The sequence below is a fragment of the Musa acuminata genome, chromosome BXJ2-5, assembly GCF_036884655.1.
Source record: "Musa acuminata AAA Group cultivar baxijiao chromosome BXJ2-5, Cavendish_Baxijiao_AAA, whole genome shotgun sequence".
NCBI classification, from domain to species: domain Eukaryota; kingdom Viridiplantae; phylum Streptophyta; class Magnoliopsida; order Zingiberales; family Musaceae; genus Musa; species Musa acuminata.
Window position 1 is genome coordinate 36,451,302 of NC_088342.1, and position 27,356 is coordinate 36,478,657.

General features: G+C 35.0%; 1 protein-coding gene across 3 annotated transcripts; it reads right to left on the reverse strand.

Annotated features, from left to right (window-relative positions):
• Positions 1 to 2,347: 2,347 nt before the first annotated feature.
• LOC135612657 (peptide chain release factor PrfB3, chloroplastic-like) lies at positions 2,348 to 26,341 on the reverse strand. 3 transcript variants are annotated; one of them, XM_065109215.1, is made up of 7 exons: positions 26,064 to 26,341; positions 23,774 to 23,991; positions 21,627 to 21,827; positions 16,291 to 16,351; positions 16,139 to 16,221; positions 4,776 to 4,959; positions 2,348 to 2,809 (listed from the first exon to the last, which is right to left on the reverse strand). In XM_065109215.1, the coding sequence occupies exons 1-7, from the start codon at positions 26,194 to 26,196 to the stop codon at positions 2,505 to 2,507; spliced, it is 1,185 nt and encodes a 394-aa protein (XP_064965287.1). In that variant the 5' UTR covers positions 26,197 to 26,341; the 3' UTR covers positions 2,348 to 2,504. The 3 variants fall into 3 exon arrangements, with proteins under 3 accessions (XP_064965287.1, XP_064965286.1, XP_064965288.1); XM_065109214.1 differs by having other exon boundaries at positions 16,139 to 16,351; positions 26,064 to 26,339; XM_065109216.1 differs by lacking the exons at positions 16,139 to 16,221; positions 16,291 to 16,351 and having other exon boundaries at positions 26,064 to 26,340.
• Positions 26,342 to 27,356: the final 1,015 nt, after the last annotated feature.

The window sequence follows — 27,356 nt, forward strand, 5'->3', positions numbered from 1 at the left end:
CTGAAATCAATTAAGGTCCATATTTATTAGAATTGACATAATTTTATGTTGGTTATTAATGGCTTAACACAACTCTTTACCATTTCATTTAGACTTGGGACATTGTTAATTATGAGCTCTAAATATATACCTTAAATATGTTTCTTCTCTCAGTCCGAGAGTTAGTACTTAGCTCTGATCTCCCAATAGCTAAATCTTCACTTCCAATATATTCGAGCTAGAACTTCTCAATGCACTAGAACGTGGAAAATAAGTATTAATGATCAGTTATATACATGATTTCTTAAGCTAGAATGTGATCTCAAACAATAGCTGAGAGGAGAATCGAAAACCAAAAGAATAAACTCAAAAATCAACAAATGAGAATGCATAAAAAAGTTAATATAAGATTTAACGTGATTTGATAACTCACCTATATTTATAGAAAAAACTAATTTCTTCACTATATGTGATTAATTATAAATCCCTTAGGTTATTCTCACATAAGTACAATTCTCTATACACTCTTTCATATAAATTTATATTTTTTCATATAAACTTAAAGAACTCTTCTCTTTACCCTCTCTAGATCCATTAAAAAAAATCTTCTAAGAGTACCCTGAGTTTCTTATGTGTCAAATATGCGTATTGGTATAGATTAATTATAAATCTCTTGACCTTAATAGGATGGGGATGAGAGAAACAAACGGGGATAAAGGATGTTTTTCATTACCCGTACGAATATGGAGCAGGAATGGATAGATCATTCACTATCTCAACTCGTACCCATTCTTGCCCTATCAATATGTGGGTTTAGACATTAGGTTTGAATACTTAACTCACCTAATGAAATAATATCAATATTCAAATCAAATTGAATTGAACCTTAGTTAAACCAATTGAGAGGAACAAACGGGGATAAAGGGTGTTTTTCTTTATCCAATTTAGACATTAGGTCTGAATGCTTAACTCACCTAATGAAATAATATCAATATTCAAATTAAATTCAATTGAACCAAATAAAACAATACTAATTTTCAATAGTAACACCCCCCTTTGACTTACATGTCAGAAGAATGAATTCAACATTTATTAATTGTTATTATTTATAAATTTTGATATTATAAATTAATTTTGATAATAATATTTTAAAAAATTGAATGAATTAATCAAAAGAATATGAAAAACCTACACATTCTCCACAGCCCAATGAGGATTTTTTGTCCTCACCCCCACCCATCCTAAATGAGGAATGGGTGGGAACGAGGATAGAGGAAGTACCCCACCATCTTGCCATGTTGATATCTCTATTCTTACCTTAATATTCTATCTCTCACTAAAACCTTGAAACTCAAAACATATTTATAAAAATAAATCATAATAATATAAAAAATATTCTTACTTGAATCCATAACTATATCTAAATTCTAACCGACCAAAAAGCTTAAATTTAATTAGAATTCCTCACAGAGAGTTAGAATGCTTCTCAAATACTTACCAATCCTAATAAGTTCATAATACTGTTCTTCAATAAACCTCTAAGAAATGTAAATATGGAAAGCTAAAATACCAATGTGGCATCTACTAAAAGCATGCAGAGTTCTTGGTAAGTCAAAGTTGGAAACGCTAATATTAGCTCAACCAAGTATGCCATCTACTACTTAAAAGTAGTTGTCTACACAAGTTACAAACACAAGTGCAAATTACTTGCACTAGCGCACGCCCTCAACTTTGTTGTGGGCCAAATAATAAGTGGCAACTGAATATCTGCAATCAGCGACAAACACCCAATCTTTGGTGATGGTAAAAATCGCAATTTCATATGACTTGGTTCATTGTCATGCTTCCTAATCAATCCAAGTGTCCCAAAGCCATTTATGTTACATAAACTGCTCTCTCAAATGTGATTTACACTTCGATATGTTCCAGCCAGTACTGTAGAGACAAATATATATGCTTTGATATGTTTGAGCCAGTACTAAGAGACTAAATGCTGAGTCATCTTCACATGTGGTGGTGCTATCGTCTTTGTCAAGAACATTAATCTGCCATCTTTAGACAATCAGATCCAAAAGAAACTTTGTAAGGGATCACTAAAACCTCCGATGAACAAGTGAAACATTATCAAGCCAGACATGCATTTGTCCAAAAATCAAAACAAAGCGAGGTTTAGCATTTAAATGAAATATTATCAACCTGAGGAGAAGGAACGTAGTTACTACAATTTAGGGCCCATTTGGTTCAAAAACACATATCAAGATGAGAAGTTATTCTGTACAAGGTAATTACTTGTTTATTCTTGCTACAGTCCAGAATATATCAAAAATAAAGAATGTTTACCTTTTTGCCACCACCAGAATAGCTAAAATAGAAAAGACTATTCTGTTGGTTACTATATTTACCTGGATATATCCCTTTGACAAGTTGGAAAAAGCTGTAGAGTAAGATAGATTCAGAAGTTATTACAGAACAAGTTCTTAATCCATTATTTAATTCTCCAACCAAACAGGGCATTAAATTCGATACTAAAGCATGTCAGTTGCCACCATTTCTCTTCCCCGCTTGAGACTAATATGAGTTCTGATAAGTGGTTCAATGTTACCATTCAATATGGAGTTCAAATCTGGTAGTTGGATTCCAGTTTTCACATCCTGAACCATTTTTTGGGGATGAAATATGTATCTCCTGGTTTCATCATTCAACTTATTCTGAACAGCTCCCCTCTCAACTTTGTTTACGTCAGAGGTGCTTTGTTCATTCTCTAGAACAAGAAGTTTTCCTTTCAAACGGTTTAGAGCCTTAACCATATTGGCAAAAGAGCTCCTTTCACCTGCATAGAGTTTAAGCAAGCTCAATTAGGCTTTCTGAAACATTACACAGCATAAAAGCTAACATGAAATTAGGAATATGCTTCTTCTGGATAAATATTTGGAGTTTGTGACTGTTAATAACTGCTGTTATCAAATTTTAACAAGATGTTCTGTTACATCTACACCACTTATTAAACATGAAATAATTTTTTAGCATGTACTTCTATAAACAAGTTCCCTAGAACAATATCACTGATACGACTAGACAAGATAAAATGTTGACATTTTTTCTTCTGACACTTTCTACCTGCAAGATTCTACTGAACCCGTGCCGATCCATGGCTAGATAGGTATAGGTCCAATATGGTAAGATCTTCAATTCTAAACCTTTTCCTTGAGAAAAAGGGTCCCCCTTCAAATATTGCTTAAATTTGGACAATGTCTGAGTAGGATTTGGAAGAACTTTGGGAAATTTTGGTGAGTAGAAGAAATGAGAGTGTGAGGGGATGCAGGATTCAGAAAGAGGGATAAAAGAGGACAGTTTTGGAAGTGGAGCACCCGGTTAAGGGTGATCCGCATGTACACAAAGTGTACATCTGATATCCTTGCTGAGACAGTACGTATTGGGAGGTGCATACACCATTCATTCCGTATATGCTCACATGTCTACATGTACACAAAGTGTACATCTGATATCCTTGTTGAGACAGTATGTATTGGGAGGTGCATACACCATTCATTCCATATGTGCTCACATGTCTACATGGACACGAAGTGTACATCTGATATCCTTGCTGAGAGTGCTGATGCAACATCCAGACTAGAATTTTTATGTCATTCTCATTAATGGCATATGCTTTGTCACTACATGTAGAACTTTTTTTTTATTTATTACTGATTGATGTCAGCAGAAATCTGCAGCAATGCCATTCAGGACTCAACTGCGATATATTTCTCTATATTTAGTTCCTCTACAAAGTCAATGTCCAAGAAGAGTTAGTTGCAAGTGAAAAAACCATCACATAAACTCCAGAGTTTCTAGTACTGCTACCCATTCCCAGTAAACAGTTCCACAGGTTTCAGTGCAATTATTTTGCTATCGTGAAACTGGTATGGACTTACTGACATTTCCAGGATCTTGTTCACTATTACTGATTGATATTCTCCTATGATATGTGAAGCTACATCCAATTTATGTCTTAGTAGCAATTTGACATGGCCTATAAATAAAGATATTTTTTTAATGACTTCCATGACACAATACTGAATATTAATTTCCTATGCATGTCAGACTTTTTGGGTTGAATGCTACTCATCTTATTCTGCATTTCCTTGAACATGAACCAAATAACAGTTAACAATTTCATTTATGGTTCCAGAAAAAGTAACCATGTGTAGCTTGTGCAAAACTTCTATTTTCCATCCATTATCAGTAAAGTTCACCATATTAGAATCCATAGTAGAACTTGAAATATATATTTTCAAATTCAACAAATACATGAAGAGCTAAATGTTGCTTATGCAAAAATTATTTTTTTCAGCGATGCTCAGTAAGTTCACTATATTAGAATCCACAGTAAAACTTGAAAGATGTTCAGATGTATAAGTTCTTTTCCAATTCAACTAATACATGAAGAAGAGATCTAACATATGTAATAAAAACTTTCATAATGTCAACAAAGAAGGTTAATCACTAGAAGACAATATCTAGTGTAGAGTTCAAAGGAATTTAATGCTTCCAGAAGCAACCAGAATTTATTCCCAGCTATATCAGTAATCCTGAAAGAATATTGTGTGTGGTCAACCCCATAGTCTGCCTATCAGACAGTTTTTTCACTTGAGAGAAGGGAAATTCTATTTTTCCAATGAGCATCGTTAACTTTAGTTGAGCCTCCTGATAACGAGTTGGAAGTTTACAATATGAAAGAATATGTAGCACAATAGAGCAAAAAGAAAATATAAGATCTTACAATGAAGACGAGGTACCTGAACTTTGGGCAGTTACACCACTTGGAATATGATGAATGCTAACTGCATGCTCTGTTCCATTCTCAAATGGAAATTGTTTATGAGCAGAGAAGAAAGAGATCTCAAGATCATTGTCATCAATTGGCATATTAATAGAACCTCCAAGGAAAAGAGGGATCACATCCACACTAGCTGAGTATAACTGCAATATTTTTTGTGTCATCAAATTTTCCATATCAAAATAAAATAAACCTAAAGTTGGAACATGCAACATCAGTATGTTTATGCAAACTGCTAGAAGATTATCACAAAATCACTAAATTGCTTCACTGAGGAAAAAACACAATACCTTACTAGCATTTCCAATGAGCAATTAGTCTTTTTCCAGAATTTATGACATCATGTGGTATTTTTTTTCCTACTTTACTTAAATTTATTTAGTGGCAATTAATTAAGGTTTTAAAAGGCTTCCATGATCATGACATCATAATGAGGACAAGTGTTTGACTCAGCTCTCAAAAGGTTTAGCCCTGTTTCATAATTAAGTTTGATCAATTCAAGCCAGTTTTGAGCAATTTCAAATTGAAGGCTGAGAAATTGGCCAAGTCTTCGATGATATGGTTGCATCAATGGGATCAGCCAATACTGTGAACCACATGACTTACACGACCAATGAAAAAAATGAGAAAAGCACTTTGCTTAACTAGAAAAACAACTATAGAGCTTTTGTTCTGTTATTCTTCTTATGCATTCTTCTGATATTGCTTTCTGACTGAAAACATGAGCAAGAAAAAAGGGTGCCCAGTGATAAAGGCTCCAACCTTTGCCAGATCTTGGGAGGATCTGACATGTAACCATAAACCTAAGTGGAGAAAGAATGTTTCAGAAATATAAAGCCATGATGCTGAAATTAAATGGAGAGAACTTGTCGTGGCACAAAGGCTCATCCATGGTGGATGATCCACCTATATCATGCATGCTCTCTGTGATCAAAATTAAATTGATACCACCAGGTAATATCATTGCCATATGACAGTATCTTCTATAATCTTACATTAGTTACCAAGACTACCCAAAAGGACAAAAAATGGAAGCCAAATAAAATAGAAAAAAAGACAAATCATAGACTGATTGGAGATCCCAAGGAAACGTGGAGAAGATAAATCTTGGATTTCATTAGTGATTTCATTTCCAAAAGGAAGTATATCATAATTGAAAATTTTACAAAGAAGAAAGTTTATCAAACAAATATTCTATCAAATAAAGAAGATTATTTGCAAAACTATATCTAAAATCTATCTTCCCTAAAGAATAAATGATTGACAAGCCTTGATTTAGAGTCATAATTTCTTAATTATATTTTTCTTATTTTGGTAATTTCTTTTTCTTATACTTGGGAGTCTATAAGAAGAGGAACGGATTGTATTCTGGAAACACCACAACATGGTTAATTGAATAAGTATTCCCCACATTACATGTGAGTGGTGTGAGGCCACACTCTTCTTTCCTTGCAATACAATTCTGCATGGAGATGGTTGAATGAATAAGAGTGTTCTCCACATTATATGTGAGTGGTGTGAGACCACATTCTTCTTTCCCTGTGGTACAATTCCATTGTCCACATGTTGATATGCACAGAGATGCGAGGCCCTCATTACTAGGAGTTAATCCTTGAACCAAAGTGAGTTTAGAAGTTTTTTTTCCTCTTTTTTGCTTTTACCTCATCTAATAACTTCTATACTCTATTGCACAACTATGAAATCCTATAAACAAAAATATTTTCTTGCCCGTTCAAGCCCTATATTATATTTGTATTGAAGTTCTTGTCCTACATCACTTTCTAGTCTGGATTTGTTATTTCTTTATGAAGATTATTATGAAGCTAGCCCAGGTCTACTCAAATCCTACTAAGACCGTTAGGAACTACCTGAGAACCATTCAAATCCAACCAAGATTTGTTCAAATTCAACCTAAATCCTCATAGATATTGGCTAAAGCTATGTAGATTTAAGTTGGCTTTATAGGGATCCGTAAGATCCATGTGGGTTTGATGTAGCTCTATGTAGATTTAGGCTAGATTTATGTGCATCTGCGCTAAATTTCTGTATAAGTAACCATATTTATACCATGTTTTGAATCCTAAATTTAAATTTTGTGGTTGTACTAATGATTCGCAAGAAACAAAGTATTATTTCAGCATGGTAGCAGGCTTGTCACTTAGACCACCATCATCATTAGCAGCATTCACTATGACTACATTGGTCATGATGGAGGAATAAAATCCATGTGGGTTTGATGTAGCTTTATGAAGATTTAGGCTAGATTTACGTGCATATTAGCTTAATTTCCATAGAAGTAGCTACATTTATACCATGTTTTGAATCCTAAATTTAAATTTTGTAGTTGTATTAATGACTCTTAACCAACAAAGTATTTTTTCAGCATAGTAGCATGCTTGTCACTTAGACCACCATCATCATTAGCAGTACATTCACTATGACTACATTGGTCATGATTGAGGATTAACCTAACTGAACCAACATGGATTTTCCAACATGACCAAGTGAATGAAGGTAAACAAAGAAATTAGACAGGCTTCTAAGGTAGAATTGGATGCCTAAATGGGAGTCAAGGGGATAATGTTGGTGAGGACCATGAGCTTACTACAGTTATTTGTGCATCACTAGAGTGCCACCACATGCATCAGTCCATAAGACACTAAAATAAGTTTAGTAGTTCATCCCAACACGAATAACATGGTAGTGGTAGTAACAATATTGGTGTTGTTGAACCATCCCAAGTCAATCAGTCCTCTACACTAAGGAGGTCCAATAGGAGTGATGCACAAGGTTTGGATAGGAGTGTAAATATGAAGCAATCACGTGACACTCATGAGCTAGGAAGAAGTGGTTGAAGTATACAACCACCTCGACCTGGGGGCTTATGGGGTTCTTTTAGCACTTTCATTAAGAGGTCAGCTATTGACATGGTTGATCTTGATTCCTAACACTCCCTTCCAAAGTGAAAATTAGACAAAAAAATCAAATATGCTATACAAAAGAGAAGAACAGAGATATAACAAAGTAAATAATAAAGTGGTTCAATTTCAATCTCATCCCTGCACATACAACTTAAGGTCCATGTTATCATTCTAGAACATGATCCCAAGATGCAACCTTCTAGTCCATTAAGATTGTTAGGTAGTATCTTGATGAGGAGGTTGAAGAAATCTTATGCTAAGTCAAGTTATTTAACAAGCAGTGGGCCTTATATGATGTGACCTTATATATGACAACTAATCCAGGCCTTCCAAGATGAGCAACATGATCATTTTTCACTTATAGGAACAAAGAATCACTTTTTCCACCAGTTAGATTCATGATGCATGGTATATTCAAGACGTAATGTAAACTTTAGTGGATGAGGTTGAGAACTGCCATTTAATTTAGATGGTGTTGATAATAGCATAAATTCCAAGCAGGCTGGTGGATAGCTGATGGATGGGAAGACCATTGAGAAGCACATCTTTTCCTTCATAAAAAGACTTGGAGGGCACTCACTAACCCTAGGAGATCTTAGAATCTTTATAACATTATTTGAGATAGGACACCCGGATTTCCAACCACCTTCCTATGACAGGTAAAAAGAATTCTTATTTCATTATTTATTAACTTTGTAATGTGTATTATACTGAGATAGTCTAATACATTTTAATACTGATTGATCATTTTGCAACTTGATGTAGGTACTACCTGAATCCTACACACTAGTTTGATACAAACCTTGCCACAGATAACCTCTTGGTGGCTTTTCACAGTTCATCAGTAGATCAGAATCAAACATCTCAAGTGCAATCAATGCAACTAGTAAGAAATAATGAAATTATTATACCTGATTATCCTTACACAACCCAACACATTAAGTAATGAAATGAACAATTACTTAATCACGTATGTTGCTTTAAGGATGTCTATTTCGAGAAATTTATGGGATAATCAGTAAGAACACTCATTTGATTCCAATACAACATGAATCTAGGTAACAAAATCACAAATATAATTCATGCTTACTTCAGATTAGATACATAAAAAAAGAACTTGTTGTTTAACTACAATTTTGCAATTGAGTAGTAATTATAATATTGAGGATCTTATTACACTTCAAAAAAATTACAATATAAATCTTATCAATGGCAACGTCAAGCGTAATTGCTGACATATTTTGTCTACCTTCCTGTCAATACAAACCAAAATTCACAATCAGTTGTCACAGAGATGCTTAGAAAAGCAAACATACACATTTAAGGTTCACTGCCTAACACTAGACAAAAAAAGATCCACTTCTAGATGAGGTATTAAATTAAGGATTTTAATTTCGTATTGTACCATCCAATACGGACAGTACGTACCGATCCGCTAGCAGAACGGTACACGGACCGCCTACTACCGAGCAGTATCAATGACATAGCACCGTATCGGACGATACGAGCTATACCAGGCGACTGTTACCAGTTGTAATAGTGCTCCAACGATCAATTTGACCATTGGAAGCCTTCTCAAGAGTTTTTAAACTCTTTCCTTCCCCCTATTTCGATCCATTTTACTTTCTCTCTCTCTTAAACTCTCTCAAACTCTTTTTTTCTCATATTTTTACTCTCCTAAACTCAACAAAACAACGATATGTGGTTGATTCAAATTTAAGAGGCTAATTTGGGGAGTCGTTGGTCCCGTCTACACAATTTAAGGGTGGTGCATGAACTGAGGAGCAGTATTTTACACATGCCACCTAAGATTCAGATCATGAAACTCGATAAGGTACTGGTCAAATTTATACATGGAAGGGAAAGGAAAAGGAGAAGCTAGTGGATGATTTTGAGCAGATGCGACAGAGCCTACACAACGTAGACACAGAACGAAGCTTATCGTATTCACAATCATCGTATTATGGAGAATCTTGTGGTCAATAATAGTACGGTAATAGTTGGTCATATTTCTCCGAGCAACAGTATGATACGGAGAGTAGTAGATTCGTAGCGAAAATAAAAGTTCGAATATTCACCAATACATGCTTGAGGAGCCGCCTCGGACACGTGATTCACGACGATTAACCTACGACCATCACCACATTAATGCACCAATGGCATACGGTGTTTCAATACACTATATCGTGAGATCAATTTCAGGATTAGGTCTGACAAACATATCATATTGATATACAGATACATAGCATCGAGGACCTCGATCCACCGCTCGTAGAAGCCCATCGTTCGTTTTAGTGATAGAATCAAGTATATTTACACATGTAATTTCTTAATTCATTTGAATCTTAAAGTTTAAGTTGTATATAAAATAATCTAACAATTCAAATAATTTTTCTGTAGATAATTTAATATTAACAAACGACGATCCGAAGCGGACCGAAATTGTAAATCTTGCACAAGGCAATTCTTTAAAGCCCGAAAAAGATGTGGCACTATTCTTACTTAATTTAGATTAGTTTTACTAAAACTATACTAAATGTATATTTATTTCTAACTTAGAAACCCTATCCTAACTTTCTTTTCTATTTTTCAAGTATTTTCAGAGGATTTTATTCAGTTTTTAGGTGTACCGCTCGATACCCCATACCGTACCATATCAAGTAAAACTCAGTACACCGGTATGATACGGTACGATATTCAGAACCTTGATATAAAGAGCAAGGCACAAGATTGAAACATGGTCGAGATACAAGCAATCAGTCTATCAAAGCAAGGAACATCATTTCATTCATGCCATTGAGGAGATAAGAGACAACTTATATGATATCGAGTTCGATAAGAATTCCTCATGGTTACCATCCAAATAGCATAGATTTCATAGACAACAACATCATTGAGATGGCCATCTTTGCATAAACTAATACTTCATATCAAGGATCACCATTTTGGGTACCAGACCCGTTCCAGTAATCTGTCAAACTGATACGTACCAATTAGTACCAATGTACTAACACATGGTACACCGGTATGTACTGGTGTTTCGGAGAGGAAGAAAAAGGAGAAGAGGAAGGGGTGGTGGAGGAATAGAGGAAGGAAGAGGGAGAAGGAAAACGGGGCCGATAGTGGAGGAGGAAGAAGGAAGAAGGAAGAAGGGGAAGCAATAGAGGAGGAAGAAGAAGGAAGAAGATGAAATGGTGGAGGAGAACGGAAAGCAAGGAAGAAGAAGAAGGAACAAAACAAAGTGATGGAGGAGGAAGAAGGAAAGGGGCTATGGAGGAAGATAAAGAAGGAAGAAGAGGAGAACAGAAGGGCGTGTGCGAGAGAGTCTCATGGTGGCAACGAATGGGCAAGTGATGTCCCACAACAGCAATGAACGGGTAGGAGATTGATAAGACCCTAAAGTCTTATCGTGGAAGAAAAGGGAGAAATGGGGATGATAATGATCGCTTCGAGGGGATCGGCCCTCCTTGATCGCTTCGAGGGGATCGGCCCTCCTTGATCGCTTCGAGGGGATCGACCCTCCTTGATCACTTCGAGGGGATCGGCCTCCTAGGGTTTGTCCAAAGACATAATAGTATTTTTCATAGATTACTGAAAAGAAGTAGTTACATCCCTATTTATAGAGTTCCACCCAAAGTCCATCAAGACTTGAACTCTAATAATAAATAAATATTAAATAAACCTCTACTTGACTCTAACTGAACCAAATCAACTCAATAAACAACTAGACTAACCAGACTCAATAAACATTATTCAAAAGCTTATAAAAAGGGTCCTAACAGTTCCTCCCTCTTCAAATCAGTCTTGTCCTCAAGGCTGAGCAGCATCAATCTCGGGGAGCTTCTCTTTCAGCACTAGCCATAGACTATCTGCAACGCATCACAACCCGTTGATCAAGTAAGTATGATCTCCACTTTTTGACAGTGTAAACAATAGGTCGATCTTTCAGTGTAGTAATCGTTGTAAGAAATTCCTGGCCTTTGCTATCATAAGTTAAGATCCGTCCATCAGCTTCGAATATATCACAGCCTTCAATGTGGTGGGCTAATTGGGCTGCAACTTTCCTGTCCATAAAATTATTAGTGCTATCTGTATCAATCAAAATAGTGACAGGTTGATGCTTCAAAGTTCCTCCGATTTTTATAGTTTGTGGGTTAGCATAGCCAGCCAATGCATGCACTGTATGTGTGATGGCTTCAATATCTTCATCAGTTTCCATACCTTCATAATCGGAGTCCAACTCTTCTGCTTTCGGTTCCTCTCTAATTGACTCAATCATCAGATGTTGCCCTTGTTTACATTAGTGCTCCATACTCCATTTTTCATCATAGTACAAACCCCTTACTGATCTTTCCTTGCTAATTTTTTTCTCATGTAGATTTGCAAATGAGATCGCAGCTATCATAGTACGGGGTTGACGAGCCTTAACTTCACACTGGATCTCTGGAATAAGCCCTTCAATAAATGTATCCAGAAGTTGTCGGTCTGACCAATCTCTAGCTTGATTTGATAATCTTTCAAACCTACTCTGATATTCTAACACTGTAGAAGTCTGACGAATTTTGGCGAGCTGGCAATCAACATTCTCATATTCAGATAGGCCAAAGCGAACAAGAAGCCCTCTTTTGAACTGCTCCCACGAAGGAACTCCGTGGAAAGTTTCATACCAATCGTACCACTGGAGTGCATCTCCCTCGAGTTGGATTGAGGCCACTTCTACCTTAGATTCTTCTGGGGTTATGTAAAGATGAAAAAACTTTTCTGCCTTAGAGATCCAATTGGTCGGATCTCCATCTTTCCATCTCGGAAATTACATCTTCATGTGTGAGTAATTTGTGTCATAATCTTGGGGCCCTTTTCCTGTATTTTCAGATCTGTGCAACATAGTACTTGAGCTCCCACCTTGTTGAAATTTACTAAGGCTCCCCAGTAAGTCCTTTTTGAAATCATTAAGTACTTCTTGTAACCGGTTCTCAATTCTAATTTCCAATGCTTCCATTTGTGCTTTCACTGAGTTATCGGTGGCCATTGCGTAAGACTGCAAATCTGTAATCTCAACTCCTGTTTTTGGTGTCGGACAAGAGCATCAACACTGTAGATGCGAAGTTACCGAGGAGGTGGACGCCAAGGGCAGTGCTGCGATCGCTGTGTTGGAGGAAGAGTAGCTGCCCTGTTTCTATCACTGCGTGGGGTGAGAGCGCCGGGGTTGGAAGGCAACTGCGTTGATGTGGCTGCACTGGGGTTGAGGCAAGGCAGCGTACTTGTTTTCGTGGCACCACCGAAGGAGTTGGCCGGAAGGATCCTAAAGTCTTATCGTAGCTCTGATACCAAATGATAAGACCCTAAAGTCCTATCGTAGGTTCTGATACCAAATGATAAGACCCTAAAGTCCTATCGTAGGCTCTGATACCAAATGATAAGACCCTAAAGTCTTATCGTGGAAGAAAAGGGAGAAATGGGGATGATAATGATCGCTTCGAGGGGATCAGCCTCCTTGATCGCTTCGAGGGGATCGGCCCTCCTTGATCGCTTCGAGGGGATCGACCCTCCTTGATCACTTCGAGGGGATCGGCCTCCTAGGGTTTGTCCAAAGACATAATAGTATTTTTCATAGATTACTGAAAAGAAGTAGTTACATCCCTATTTATAGAGTTCCACCCAAAGTCCATCAAGACTTGAACTCTAATAATAAATAAATATTAAATAAACCTCTACTTGACTCTAACTGAACCAAATCAACTCAATAAACAACTAGACTAACCAGACTCAATAAACATTATTCAAAAGCTTATAAAAAGGGTCCTAACAGAGATGTCCAATGGTGACAGTAGTGAATGGGCGGGCAACATTCCCCGACGACAACAACAGCACTAGCGACAGCAACGCCCTGTGCAATGGGTAGAAAACCCTAATCGAGGTGATATGACACTTATTTGATGATTTGGATCAAATGGCCTGAAACGAGAATGGTTCACGCATCGGTCCACGTTCGGACTGATATGTGCCACTTGTTTCCTACCGTTTCGGGCAGTACAACAATCCTTGCTTCATATGGCTCATAACCCTAGTGTCGTGGTTATAGTTGCAGTTCAACTTATCAATAATGAAAGCAATAGTATTTGATATAACCTAGCTATCCTAGCTATAATTGCCCCAACAACTCACTATCCTAGCTATAATTAATAATAATGAGGCCCAACTATAACTTCCCTTCATCGTGGTATATGGTATATTGATATCCAATGTCATGGAAAAAATATTATATATTCTTCAAAGTTGTAATCTTATTCCACAATCGAGATGCATTGAAGACATGGAACTACCTCCCACAAAATCACTCATCCTTTTGGTGGCCTACTACCAACAAAAAGTGACATGGAACCAATTTAGTCTAATGCTTTATTTAAACAAATTTGATTAGTTTTTCATATATGTAATAAATTTTCATATGTTAACATCTGCTCAACGAGGACAAAAAGGATACAAATGCAGAAAAAATGGAGGAAATCATATTTGTTTTTTATTGAAGATTGTAAATCTTGATTGAAGATTCATCTCTACAAACATGAAAGTTCATCAATCAAGAATATTATCAACAGAGGAAGACTATTTTTCAAATCAAGTTAGAAATATTACCTTCTTCGAAGGAAAGAGAATATCACATATTTGATTTGATTAGATTGTAATCTTCCTTATTTTTGCATTTTCTATTATATTCTTGTACTTGAGTCTATAAAAAGGGGCATGAATATTGTAATGCATTTATTAGAAATATATCAATGAATTGAGTTATGTTCCCACCTTGTGTATGAATGGTGCAAGGCCACAAGTTTCTTCTCCGATGGAATGATTCCATCGTTCATATGCAAGATGTGCAGAGGAGCGAGGTCTTCTTCCTAGGAGACAATTTAAAGATAATAAAAATGTTCTATCATTAAGGCCGATCCATATCTCAAGAATATGAACTCAAGGCGAGTTCTTATGTAGCGACAGCATATGACATGAAACCAATTTAGTCTATATTTTATTTAAATAAATTTGATTAGTTTAAGGATATTTCGTATATGTAACAAGTTATCATATGTCAACATCTGCTCAGCAAGGAGAAAAGAATGCAAATAGAAATTATTTTTATTTTTATTGAAGATTACAAATCTTGATTAAAGATTCATCTCTACAAAGATAGAAGCTTCTCAATCAAAAATGTTATCAAGAGAGGAAGATTATTTTTCAAATCAGTCAAAAATATTATCTTCTTAGTAGGATAGAGGATATCATATATTCGATTTGATACGATTGTAATTTTCTTATTTATATATTTTCCCTTTTGTTCTTATACATGAGCCTAAAATAAGAGGCTAGAACATTGTAATGCATCAAATATAAATGGATCAATGACTTAAATTCTTTTCCCACCTTGTGAGTAGTATGAGGCCACAAGTTACTTCTTTAATGGAATGATTCCATCATCCATGTGCAAGATGTATGGAGGTACGAAGTCTTCATCATGGGAGTTCCCTCCTTAAGGTAAAGTAAGTCAGGTAGTTATCCAATTTTTTTTCTATTATCTTTAAATTATTATCTTTTTTCTTTCTTTTTAGCTCCCTATCATCAAAAGAAACCAATTGCTACTCGTCCTACATTAAAAAAGTATGACAACAAATTTGATAAATAAATATGTTTACTTTATAATGCATGTATAACATGTCCACTTTAGTACTTTTATAGGGTTTGTATGCATGTTTCCTTCATATATAGTTTGTGATGGATCTTAAAAGTATATTTTTGAGGATGAATTGATTAGACCAGCTTGTACCATTCAACACAAGACCAAATCTTCAAAAGGGTACAAGGGTGTGACCGAGATGTTAATCCTTGCTTACCACATTAAAAACAAGCAAGTAAATGTAACATCAAAAACTTTAGGGAACTTGTGAATCTCAGTTTTCCTTTCTAAAAAAGCGTTCCCAATAGTTTTAAGTCGTCTACTAAAGAAACTTATATTTTAATGGATTAACATGTTTAGGGGACTTATTCTAATAAACCTTGACATGCATAAAACAAGTGATGATCTGCAGTGAAATTGTTTTACTCAAGTCATGAACAAAAAAAAGCCAAAACGCCTTATCAGGAACCTAATTTATACTGCAAAATTGGTTAGTATTTGGTTATTCCATTGCATGATATGTCATAACCTATCCTCCCAGTTGGCCACTTGGAACTTCTCATGTATGTCTTATATATTTCATAATACATAGTCCAAGGAAACTTGATCTGAGCTACCAGTTGTGTCCCGTTTACCTTATTTCTGAAGCAAGACATCTTCATTTCAATGTTCAAGAAATTTAGAATTTTTAAAGGCCTACTAACATGACGTATATTAAGGAACAGCGAAGATTACCCTAGGAACAGCAGATCCATCCACAGAATTGCAGATCTTTCTATGTATACCTCTCTCTCCAGTAAGGTAGCCATACATATATACTGATTCAAACTCAACAGTTACTATTCTGGTTCCAGCTCCCTTTGATGAATACCGTTCAATGATCTTACCTGTCCATCCATGCTTTTTAGCCCATCTGGTATACATTTGTAGAAGCTTCTCTGCCCAAACCTAGACATGCAGTTAAGCATTTATACATATGAAGAGCATGCCACAAAACTAATGAATGTAGCAACTCTTAACTCTGAACCAAGGAACAAACAATATTACATTAAACAATGACTTGAATTCATAGCAATAGTATGAAGCTCTACAAACTATCAATAACTACATGCATTTTTCCAACATAAATTACTTTTGGTTACAGATGCCAAAATAAGATGATTTGATTTCAAAACAAAGAATTTCTTATCAGTGAACGTATCCTAGAAAGTAATCAGAATTGATGTGTCCATGTTAAATTGGGAAATCAAAAACAAAGATGGGGCTTCTTTGGCATGACCCTGGGTTGACATACATTTAACCAAATTCTGAACCTTGATCACTATTGGTTATGATTAAACTAGCCAGAATATTAATCACATCACAAGTGATTGGTTAGTGGAATTTAGTTTTTAATGACACACTTTCCATCCTTAAAGACCAGAGCTTGAATATTTCTCTTGCTAAACACCAACAAGGACCAGTAGCAATGGACCATGCAAACAGGGAAAACCAAGTCAACTGCACCACAAAAGAATTGTGCTAGCGTAAGTCAAGTAAAATCCACATCGGATGAATAGACTTCTCCCAAAGTTGAGTGTCATCAAACCTACCTAAACCACTCAGCTAATTCCATGATCATCCATCATAGTTGTGATTAGAGCAAGAACCATCCAGTGCTAATTCAATAGATGGTTTCTACAAAAAATACCAAGGGAATCCATTCAAAAACCATAAAATATGGTGAGTACTACCAAGTTGAATTGATTTCGCTCTGATTTTTCAGGCTCTTGTTGCAAAGTAACACTTTTATCCCTTATTCTCTCTATTTTCCTCTAATCCCCATTACCACTTCCACTACCACCTCAAGGCTTTCTAACTCCTGAAGCAAGGATTGTAGTACCAACCGATACGTGCCAGAATAGGTTGGTATGTATTATGCTATAAAGGTACTAGCATGTGCCATGTCAATCCATGCTGAAGTTACCAACAAGACGAACTTTTGGTCCATACTGCCATGCTAGCAAGATATTGGCATTTCTCCATGCCACTAAGGAACAATCGTTGCCAAAGAGCTCACCCATACTGTCCCATCCAAAGTTATTAATATGTAACCAAAGCTAACTTCCACTGTGCCCATTCAACATGGTCTGAACCAAAAGTCTCTTGATGAGGACATGAATATAAATTAGCTATTCTCTCCCTTCGATGAACTTATCTAAACCATTAATTTGATATGATATGACCTTATTATCAGGGTATTCTTTAATCTAAGGAGAATTGCTTCCGAAGAAAGAAAAAAAGAAAGATGAGAAGTTACTACTAATCTACCACTAATTTATTTCATCAAAAGATAATCAGTCTCAAATAAAATCTTTAGGTCGTACAAACCGTCATATATAAAGGAGTTAAAGGAATCACCCTATAAGTAGTTCAATAGGAGGAAACTAAAGTTTCTCAATAAATTATTTCAAATATCTAAACAACTTGGTTAACTCAAACTATCTAATATCCATATCACAACGATTAGACACCAAATAAATTCAATAATGGAATCCAAATCTCAGTAAAATAATTAGAAAAAATAAAGACTAATATTAGTCCAAAAATAATTAAATAAAAGGTTTATATCTTCTATTCTAAGTAGGAAATTTATTGAAAATGTTTTTAAAACTAGCCTTGACAATTAAAATCAATCTTAGGATTTTGATATCCAATTTATTCTTATTTTAAGTAGGAAACCAATTGAAAATATATTTAAAATTAACCATGACAATTAAAATCAATATTAGGATGTTAATATCCAGTTTAGGGTCTAATCAGTCCATAAAAATGATGCACCCCCAAAAATGATGTTAATATTAGGATGAATTTTCTTAACCTGGTTGTTGATTTACATGACCATTATAGTATAGAAATATAAAAAAATTAAAAGAACTTTCATCACATGGAACACTATAATATAAACATAATCTATAAGAAATTAAATGTTCAGACTTCGTGTAGAGTAAAAGTTTGTTTTGCAGAAGTTTATTTTAGATTCCCTTGGTTGACAACACTTTGAAGTCAAAATTACCATTTTAGCAGCTTAATCGAGCTCCAATAGCATGGAAGTCAAGGGTGTGCTGGATCTTCAATTCTAGATAGACCTTACAAAGTTTAAACTGGGACTACTAGCCACTTATCTACCGCATCACCAATTTGCACATTGCAATGCTCTGGGTCCTATTGCAACCCCAATTGCCTTCAAGGCAAGAACATATTGTAGTCAATGTCAAATATGTTGGTTGTTTGGGTTCACACGTCCGGGGCTTATACAAAAAGGTTGTTGTTGCAAATATATTATATGATTGCATCCAATAATTTGTTTTAAAGGTCTGAAGGAAGCAGATCTCACACCAAATGAATCTGATGAAGATCATTACATGTTGTTAGGATTGGTCCACAAATGTCTCCATTTGCCCTCCAAGTCTGTCAAAGTGAGCCCTAGATTGATATACATCTCCTTTATGAAGTTAGATATGTTTTACAGTATTGGCTCCTTGATAGAGACATGAGCTTGGGTGCACAAACACTGACACATTTGCCATAGATCACTAAGGTTGATCTAGTCCTAACAACTTAAGAGAATATGACCCTCCTATCAAGGTAATCTCTGATACAAGAAGTATTGACCTCCCAAATGAGAGCAATAAAGAGAAGAAGAGAGATCACTACTGATCTACTGCTACTCTATTGCATAAAAAGATTATCAATCTCAACTATACCTTTAGATATTGCAAGTTCTCTTATAGACGTTTTGTGAGTTTTGTGGAAAAAGAAATCTTGTCATCCTACAAAATATAACCAAAAGAGCCTTGTCAAAAAAATAAAAAAAAAGGGTTCCTTAAATTCTTCAAAGACAATTCCCAACAGGTAAATAGCTTGGCTAACTTATTCTAGAACCATATTAGAACTCCTGTTGCTCGGTTCTGACCACACAAGGGGTGGTTTAGGATCTCATCGCTCCAATATCAGTTTATTATTTGGATGACCTGGCAATAGTTACTGCCTAAAACTACTGGTCTAGGGTCATCTCTCCAATATCAGGTCTAGGGTCACCTAGATTGACCCTAGACCTCCTTGGGTTTATTATTGCCCTAAACCAACCTGCTGACACTTATTAAAAATGAATCAGACCTCATAAGGGTATATACATACTCCTACAAAGCTCAAGACAGCAGTTGCCAAATTTTCTTATGTCTTCTCTACCTCTCCTAATCAACTAATCTTAATAAATATCCATACTATCTCAAATGATTTTTGTTATTTTATTCTCTATCAATGTCAGAGCTAATTGTTTACAAATTAAAATAGTCTTATTCTATCTTTTCTAGGAATCTCACATATACACCTTAATATTCTCATCTAGATTACACTAACTTATTCTATATTTTTTAGTTGTTCACTGCTCCAATTTATAAAAGATGACTTGTCATAAACGGTCATAAAAACTTTTCTTCTAATCCAAGAGGCACATGGTGATTACAGAAAACTTGATATATTCCCTGTAATTTAAACACCAGTGACTACCTATATTAAACATAATTTTTAATACATCAATGTAATTGCAAAATACTCTTTCTTTCTAAAAGTCATCATAATGTAAATGCAAAATACTCTTTCTTTCTAAAAGTCATCATAATAAATCTTTAGGTAAGATCAAGGCTTTTAAGTTGGAAATAAATATAAATTAGTATAAATTTACAAAAATAATCTAAATTAAAACCTAATTAAACATATTCTACCATCACAAACATGTAAATCACCCTAATATGCATGAAATACAAAGATTTGACATAATATGTGTTTAATTTCGGATAAAAAGCAATATACACACTAATAACAACATTAAAGGCCTTAATTACTCCCTAATTAACATTATTCTACCAACATAAAAGGCCTCAAACAACATATTACACATTGAGAACATAAAATAGGATTAATCATCTCAAAAATCATCAAAAATTAAGAAAAAACATATATACCTTTGATTATCTAATTTAGGTGTTAATCCTCTCTAATTAGCCTCTCAATCTTGATCCAATCCACAAATCATAGCTTTGTGAAGTTTAAGAGAGTGCAAACAAGAGAATGAGAGAAATATGTGAATGAGAAAGTCATTGAAAGAGTAGATGAGTTAGAAAGAGTGAAAAAAGAGAGAATAAGGGGTTAAAAACCCTTTCTACTAGTTCAAACGGTCAAATGAACCGTTTGAATAAAATGAATCATGATCCTTGATTGGTATCGGTTGAAATGGTCGAATTTCGACTATTTCAACCGGTACAAGTCCTATATCGAGCAATACAAGATCATATAACATAGACCACCGGATACAAGGTGGTCAGCGTACCGGTCCTCTATCGGACCGGTACGTTGGACTGGTGCGTACAATCCATACCGAGCAGGATACTACAGTATGATAGATCTTGATTGGCGCATCCAAATTTTCAGTAAAATCATAGATGAAAATTACAAATGAGGCCATTGATCAAAATTGTGCCCGAAATTCTCTCAAGTGAAAGCATACTGTAGTCTACCTCCTACATCTCATGGCTTTCACAAAAACTCTAGAAAAATACCCACTTAACAATATAAACTAATTATTTAAATTTTGCCAATGTGCTAGTCCATCTTTCCTTAATCTAAAAGTTTCAATGTGACTATCAAAAATTTGCACACACTTGGAAGATATAGTATTTATATATTACAACAAAAAAAACAGAGAACATAGAATAATCCACTAGCACAAGCCAATAAAAAAACAATAGAAATGATAACTTCATAGAGGTAACAATGTTGCAGCAGTTGCCTCAAATGAAATTGTCAAAATCATAGTAATTGCTCTTTCTTATAAATTATGATTGAAAAATTAAGGTATATAATAGGACATATTTATACCAGTTGATTTTTCTTGATAGGCAAATTCTATTTAGAGCAAAAAGTATATTACTGACAGTACCTCTCAGTAAATCTTATCAGGAAATATGTTCATAACAATTAAAAATATATAAATATGCTAAAACACAATTAATCAGAAAGTTTAGATGGTGTTTCAAGTTACTTATTGAGATTACAGTAACCTAAAGTTCGGAACTTGATTGCTAAGGATTAAGATACCACAGTTAGCAAAAATGCAGCTTTATGAAAAGAAAAATCTAGCTACAAAAATTGTTGTTAAATGTAAACAAAATGGTTCTTTAACCTCAGAAGCAATGCCTTCTGGCCCAGCTTTGATAGTTAAACAAGCTCCCTCACTGTCATATGGACCACTCAGAAACTTTGATAATTCATATTGCTCAAGGAAGCTGTTAACATCTAAAGTTGCTTTATAAGCCTGCTTAAAAAGCTCATGACTAATGACATCCATCTCGGCTAACTCCATGATCAACTTTGCTTCTTCAGCCTAGAAGTTTGAAATAGAGTTATGCCCACAACACAATTATTTTGTATCAGAAAATAAAGGAAGTCATGGTACTTTAGTCTGATAGCATCACTCAGACTGGCCATGAACTAGCAAATAGAAAGCTCTTAATGAAACAGCCAAAATACTATAATTGATACATTAAGATATCAAGACAAGGGAGAAGGAAAAGAACTTCTGTGAAACACATAGTTAAAGTACTTGTTTTTACCCAAGGCTCTGAGAGATATCACCAATAATAACATACTAGATGAAGCTCAAGGCAATATTTTGAACACATACAACTCATACAAAGGTCTAGTTCAAATTTGTTCCCATGGCCAATTTTAACGACTCAATAAAATTGGAAAATTTGATTGTCTAAGGTTTAATTTCTTAAATAATGAATTAGTCTAGGAAGTCAAAGCTAATGTCTGCAACTATTTTTTATATGGACGAGACAACTGATGCGGGACCAAATTCATCAATTTGAATTAAATTTATTAATTTACGGATATTTTGCAAATATCATAATTTGTCAAATGTCAACATATTACAAAATCCTACATTGGTTATCAAGTTTGCCCAATAAGAACAAAAAGAATGTCAATAAGGAGAAAAGTGGAAGAAATCAAATTTGAAGATTTCGTCTACAAGTTTCATTCTACAAGAATGGAAGCCTATCAATCAAATATATTCTCAAAAAGGAATATTATTTGTCAAAACAATATGAAAATATATATTCATTGAAGAAAGAAAGAATAAATGATTATTTGCCTTGTTGTAATTTTTAAATTATATTTTTTTCCTTGTTTTTATATTTTTTTTCTTGCATTTGAGACTCTATAGAAAGAGAGAAAATATTTTAACTAAAGAACATTGGATGAAATGAATTGATGTTTTTTTCCACTGAGTACATTTTTTACCAATATATGTATGGTACTTATCCTAAATTTTTTCTTTTATTTCAATCTTATTTTCTCTATCTTAGAAAAAATATTTCTTTTTTCCAACTTCCAAGAATCTTTCATGCTTTTGTACTGCATCAGATTTGGTATCATATTAACTTAACAACCTCTATCATTTAAAGTACCAGAGCTTTTGGTTCAGTTGAGATATTCTATTATCAAAGTTGATACAAGGTTTCAAATATTGAACTTGAGACAAGTTCCTTCGCAACAAAAGTGTATGATGCAAGACCATTTTAATTTATTTCTTGTTTGAATAAATTTTATTAGTTTAGGGGGTATTTTTCAAATGTCATAAATCTAAATTTTCCTAGTGAAAACAAAAATGAAACCAATGAGGAAAAATGCGAAAGAAATCTAATTCTGATTTTGATTGAATATTTTGATTCTCTAAGCAATTTTCATTATTCAACAATGATAAAAGTTTATCAATCAAATATATTATAAAAACGAAAACTACATGCAAAAACAAGTCTGAAAATTTATCTTCTTCTAAAGAATAAAGAAAAACTTTCCTTGATATAATTTTCTTAATTGTATTCTTCCTTATTTTTATGATTTTCTTTCCTTTTTGTGCTTGGGGAGTTTATAAAAAGAAGGAAAGAGATTATAACCAGATTACACAGAATGATTAAACTCTTTTCCCCCATTATGTTTTACAGGCATGGGGTTATATTCCTTTTTTGGATGGTACAATTCCATTATTCACATAAAAAACATAGAGATGTGTGAGACCTTCATTACTAGGAGGCAATCCTTGAGTCAAAGCAAATCTGCTTATTATTCTTTTGTTTTCTATCTCAACTAATATCTTCTTTTTCTTTATTCCACAATTATAAAATCCTATAAAAAAGCATTTTCTTTATGCCAAGAGCTTTCCATACTTTTGTTCTATATCAAACTTGGTAACAAAGCAACTTATCCTATATCAATAACTTATCTAATGAAATGACACTATGCCGGTCTTGGGAAGCACAGCACCTTATATCTCAAATCTTTAAGATCATTGATTAGTCTGATGGCATCAGCTAAGGCAGTAAAATGTTGATCAGACTTAGCCAAGTCATCCCACAGACTATGACCTCGAAGCACTTCTTCCTGCTTGATCCGCCTTGCTTCTTCAACTTCTAATGCATTTGGTGCCATCATCTCTGCACGATGAACTGCATCTTCAATCTTTTTCTTGAGTGAGTACAAACCTAGACAATAAAGTTACAGATTCAATAGTATATGGAATAAAATTACTGCCAATAATGGGTCATAAAACCTGAAGAATGTGAAATCAGGAAAATTGTCTAACAACAATAACAGCAATGATACCAACAACAATAATAAAATATTCAGATATTAGAAACTGACTATACCAATGTATGCAATACAGTACCATACCGGTGTTTCGAGATTGGCTCGGCACGATACGGTACCAACATACCGAACGGTACACCAGGGCTTACCGAGTGATTTCCTCTTACTGTAGCATTGTAGCGCTACTACAGTATATTACTGTAGCACTGTCCGTCCGGTAGCGGGTGGTCCACGCACCGGTATATCGTCGGACCGGTACGTACCGCCCGTACTAAGCGGTGCCATTCGAAATTTCATACCATGAACTATACTGCTATTTTCCTATAATTCTTGCTCACATTGCCTTTAAAACTTTTAAAACATAAGTTCTCATTTTGGATCATGTAACAGGACACAAGCAGCCAATTATGTGTCAAAGACCTAAAAATAAGGTATCGATATCCTTTTGCCTCTCCTTCTCCGGGGACAGAATTCGTCAAGTTAAATCAGCAGAATAAGAAATTCAATTTTTTTGTTAATCAGGTGACACCTAGATATGAACTGGGGATAAAGGATTTGCAGTCCCCCTCCATACCACTTAAGCCATGTTGCAAACCAAATTCGATCCATAAAAGAGCAATATGACAAGTACAAAAATTCACTTATAATCCATATCATGTTTTCTTCTGTTCTCAAAACAAGTATCACACACATTCCATACTCACAAAGCAAGCCTTAAGCCCTTAATTGAATCTAAAATTTTGATGAGTCCTTGATGAAACAGATGTTTTTAATTGTAATCACACATAAGTTTTTGGAAAAAACACCAAGACATAGAACAGATAATGGGACCAATTTAGCTATTCTGGAGCTAATCAACACTTACGATTATGGAGACAATGTGTTTTGATCTACTAAGGAAAGCTTAGGAATTTATTTATGGCTTAGACATTAGGACATAATCAAAACCAATGCCACCACACGTTAAATGACTAATAAAAAACTTTAACACCATATAATCTGTAAGAAAAATAAAATAAATGCATATCACTAGAGGAAAACAAATTATTTGTTGTCATTTGAATGATGTCACTTTCTACAACCAAAGCTTATCTGTTAATCCAGTATTGAGAAGTATCTCAGAAAACAAAATCAAGAATTGTTTTGTAACCGCTTGCTGATCCAGTGCAGATATTGCAACCAGCTTAGAGGGCTCACTATAGACTGATGCAACAGCTTAAGTTGGAATTTCTGATAGTTGTATAATTTCTCTAAAAAGTGAGTTGTGGCTTCACCTTCGACACACTTTATGTGACACCCTAATTTCTCTAAAAAGTGAGTTGTGGCTTCACCTTCGACACACTTTATGTAACACCCCAATTAATCCCACATCGGAAGTGGGCAAAGACTAAGTTTGACTTATAAGGATATGATGAGTGTAGAAACTAAGATGCATATAACTATCATATGTCGTTAAAGAGGATTTCACTTCATTTTGGTTCTTTAAACACATCACAGTAATACAACTGCCTATAATTACTAGTAGATGAAGTATCGACAATTGTTCATTGGCAAAATAGCACACAGGGAGTTATAGGCCAGTTAGCACATCAGATTCGGATCCTGACACTTTAAATACAAAAGATAAATGGGATTAATCGTTATTTTGAAAATACTATAGAAACTAAGATGCATATAACTACCATATGTCGTTAAAGAGGATTTCACTTCATTTCGGTTTTTTAAACACATCAGAGTAATACAACTGCCTATAATTACTAGTAGATGAAGTATCGACAATTGTTCATTGGCAAAATAGCACACATTCTTCCATCGCAAATTCAAACCACGCCATTCGAGACCACTGTAAGCATGAATATAACCTGAGCTATTACTAGCAAGACGACCACACAAGAGATGCCAATGGAATTCGACGTCCAAGAACTCGACTAGTTCAACTTATAGCAGAAAGGAGAGGGAGACGAACCGAGCTGCTTGTAGACCTTGTGGCTCTTGCTCCTCTCCATTGACTTACATGCCCGAACGGACGGCGCGATGGGAGCGCCTGGACCCGAGGCGAGCCATCTCGGCGGAAAGGAAGCCGATCTCATGACGGACATGGCAAGTAGCACACCGAGAAATCCCAAGAGGAAGGGGATGAAAGTGAGGGACCGGGCGGAAGGATGGAATCGTGTGGAACAATCGTGCGGTGGTTCTATACAGGGGACTCATGGCGCGCCGCCCCTCACACGGTTCTCATCCGTGAGTGTGAGGTCGGATTTAGCAATTACCGCATTAGTATTTTCCTTTTTATTTACCCTTTACTTTTTATAAAGTATTCGATGGGGTTACCACAAATTTCAGAAAAGACGCATTTTCCAGAAAAAAAAATGTTTTTCTAAATATTGGTTTTCTAAAAAAAAGTTAATTATTCAGACCCAATGAACTGTTAGAGCGAGCATCCTTGTTCATATTGCTGCTGTAATTTATACAGTATCAAATAACTTTATATATTAAAATTATACAGTAAAACATTGATATTGCTGATGTAATTTCTGATAGGCCACCGAGCAAACCCTTCTTTATTTAAAATTTTAATCGAGATTATCACTTTCAACCGATTGTCGATGCCTTTCTTTTTTTCAAGCACCAATCCTTCCTTAATTATCAAAGCTTTTTGGGAGTCCATTGTGGGTCTGCACCCTGCCTAAAGACAACAAATCCAATACCTCCATTACATAAAGAGGAACAAAAGTGTCATCCGCATTAAACTTGGTACATACCTAAATCGTTTTAATCCATTTAATCAGAGAAAGAACATTGTGTATCTCACCCATAGAACCTCCAGACGCTTTTAGTAACTTATTATTCAAAGCATGGATGCGATAGCAGGACCAACGAGACGGACGATCGTAATGCATAGAGAAGCGTCGAGATGCCAACGGAACCGACGAGGACGAGATGGATGATCACAGGGTATGGAGATGCACCGCTGCACACATAGATCTTGATGTGAGTGATTAGGCCCATTGGCTCAAGCCTAATCACATTAGGTTGTGGTCCATGATCATCTGGTATAATTGCTCATGTGATGTGTGATTGTTTATACACCTACTAGATATGTATATATATATTTGCATGTGATGTAGATATATATTAAATATGTATGTGCGTGACATGTCATATTAGGAGACCAAATCAAAGGAATCCCTCTCTCGATAATATTAAATCGATAAATATGAGGCAATTAGATTGACCCACGTGGCCTTCCATCGTTATA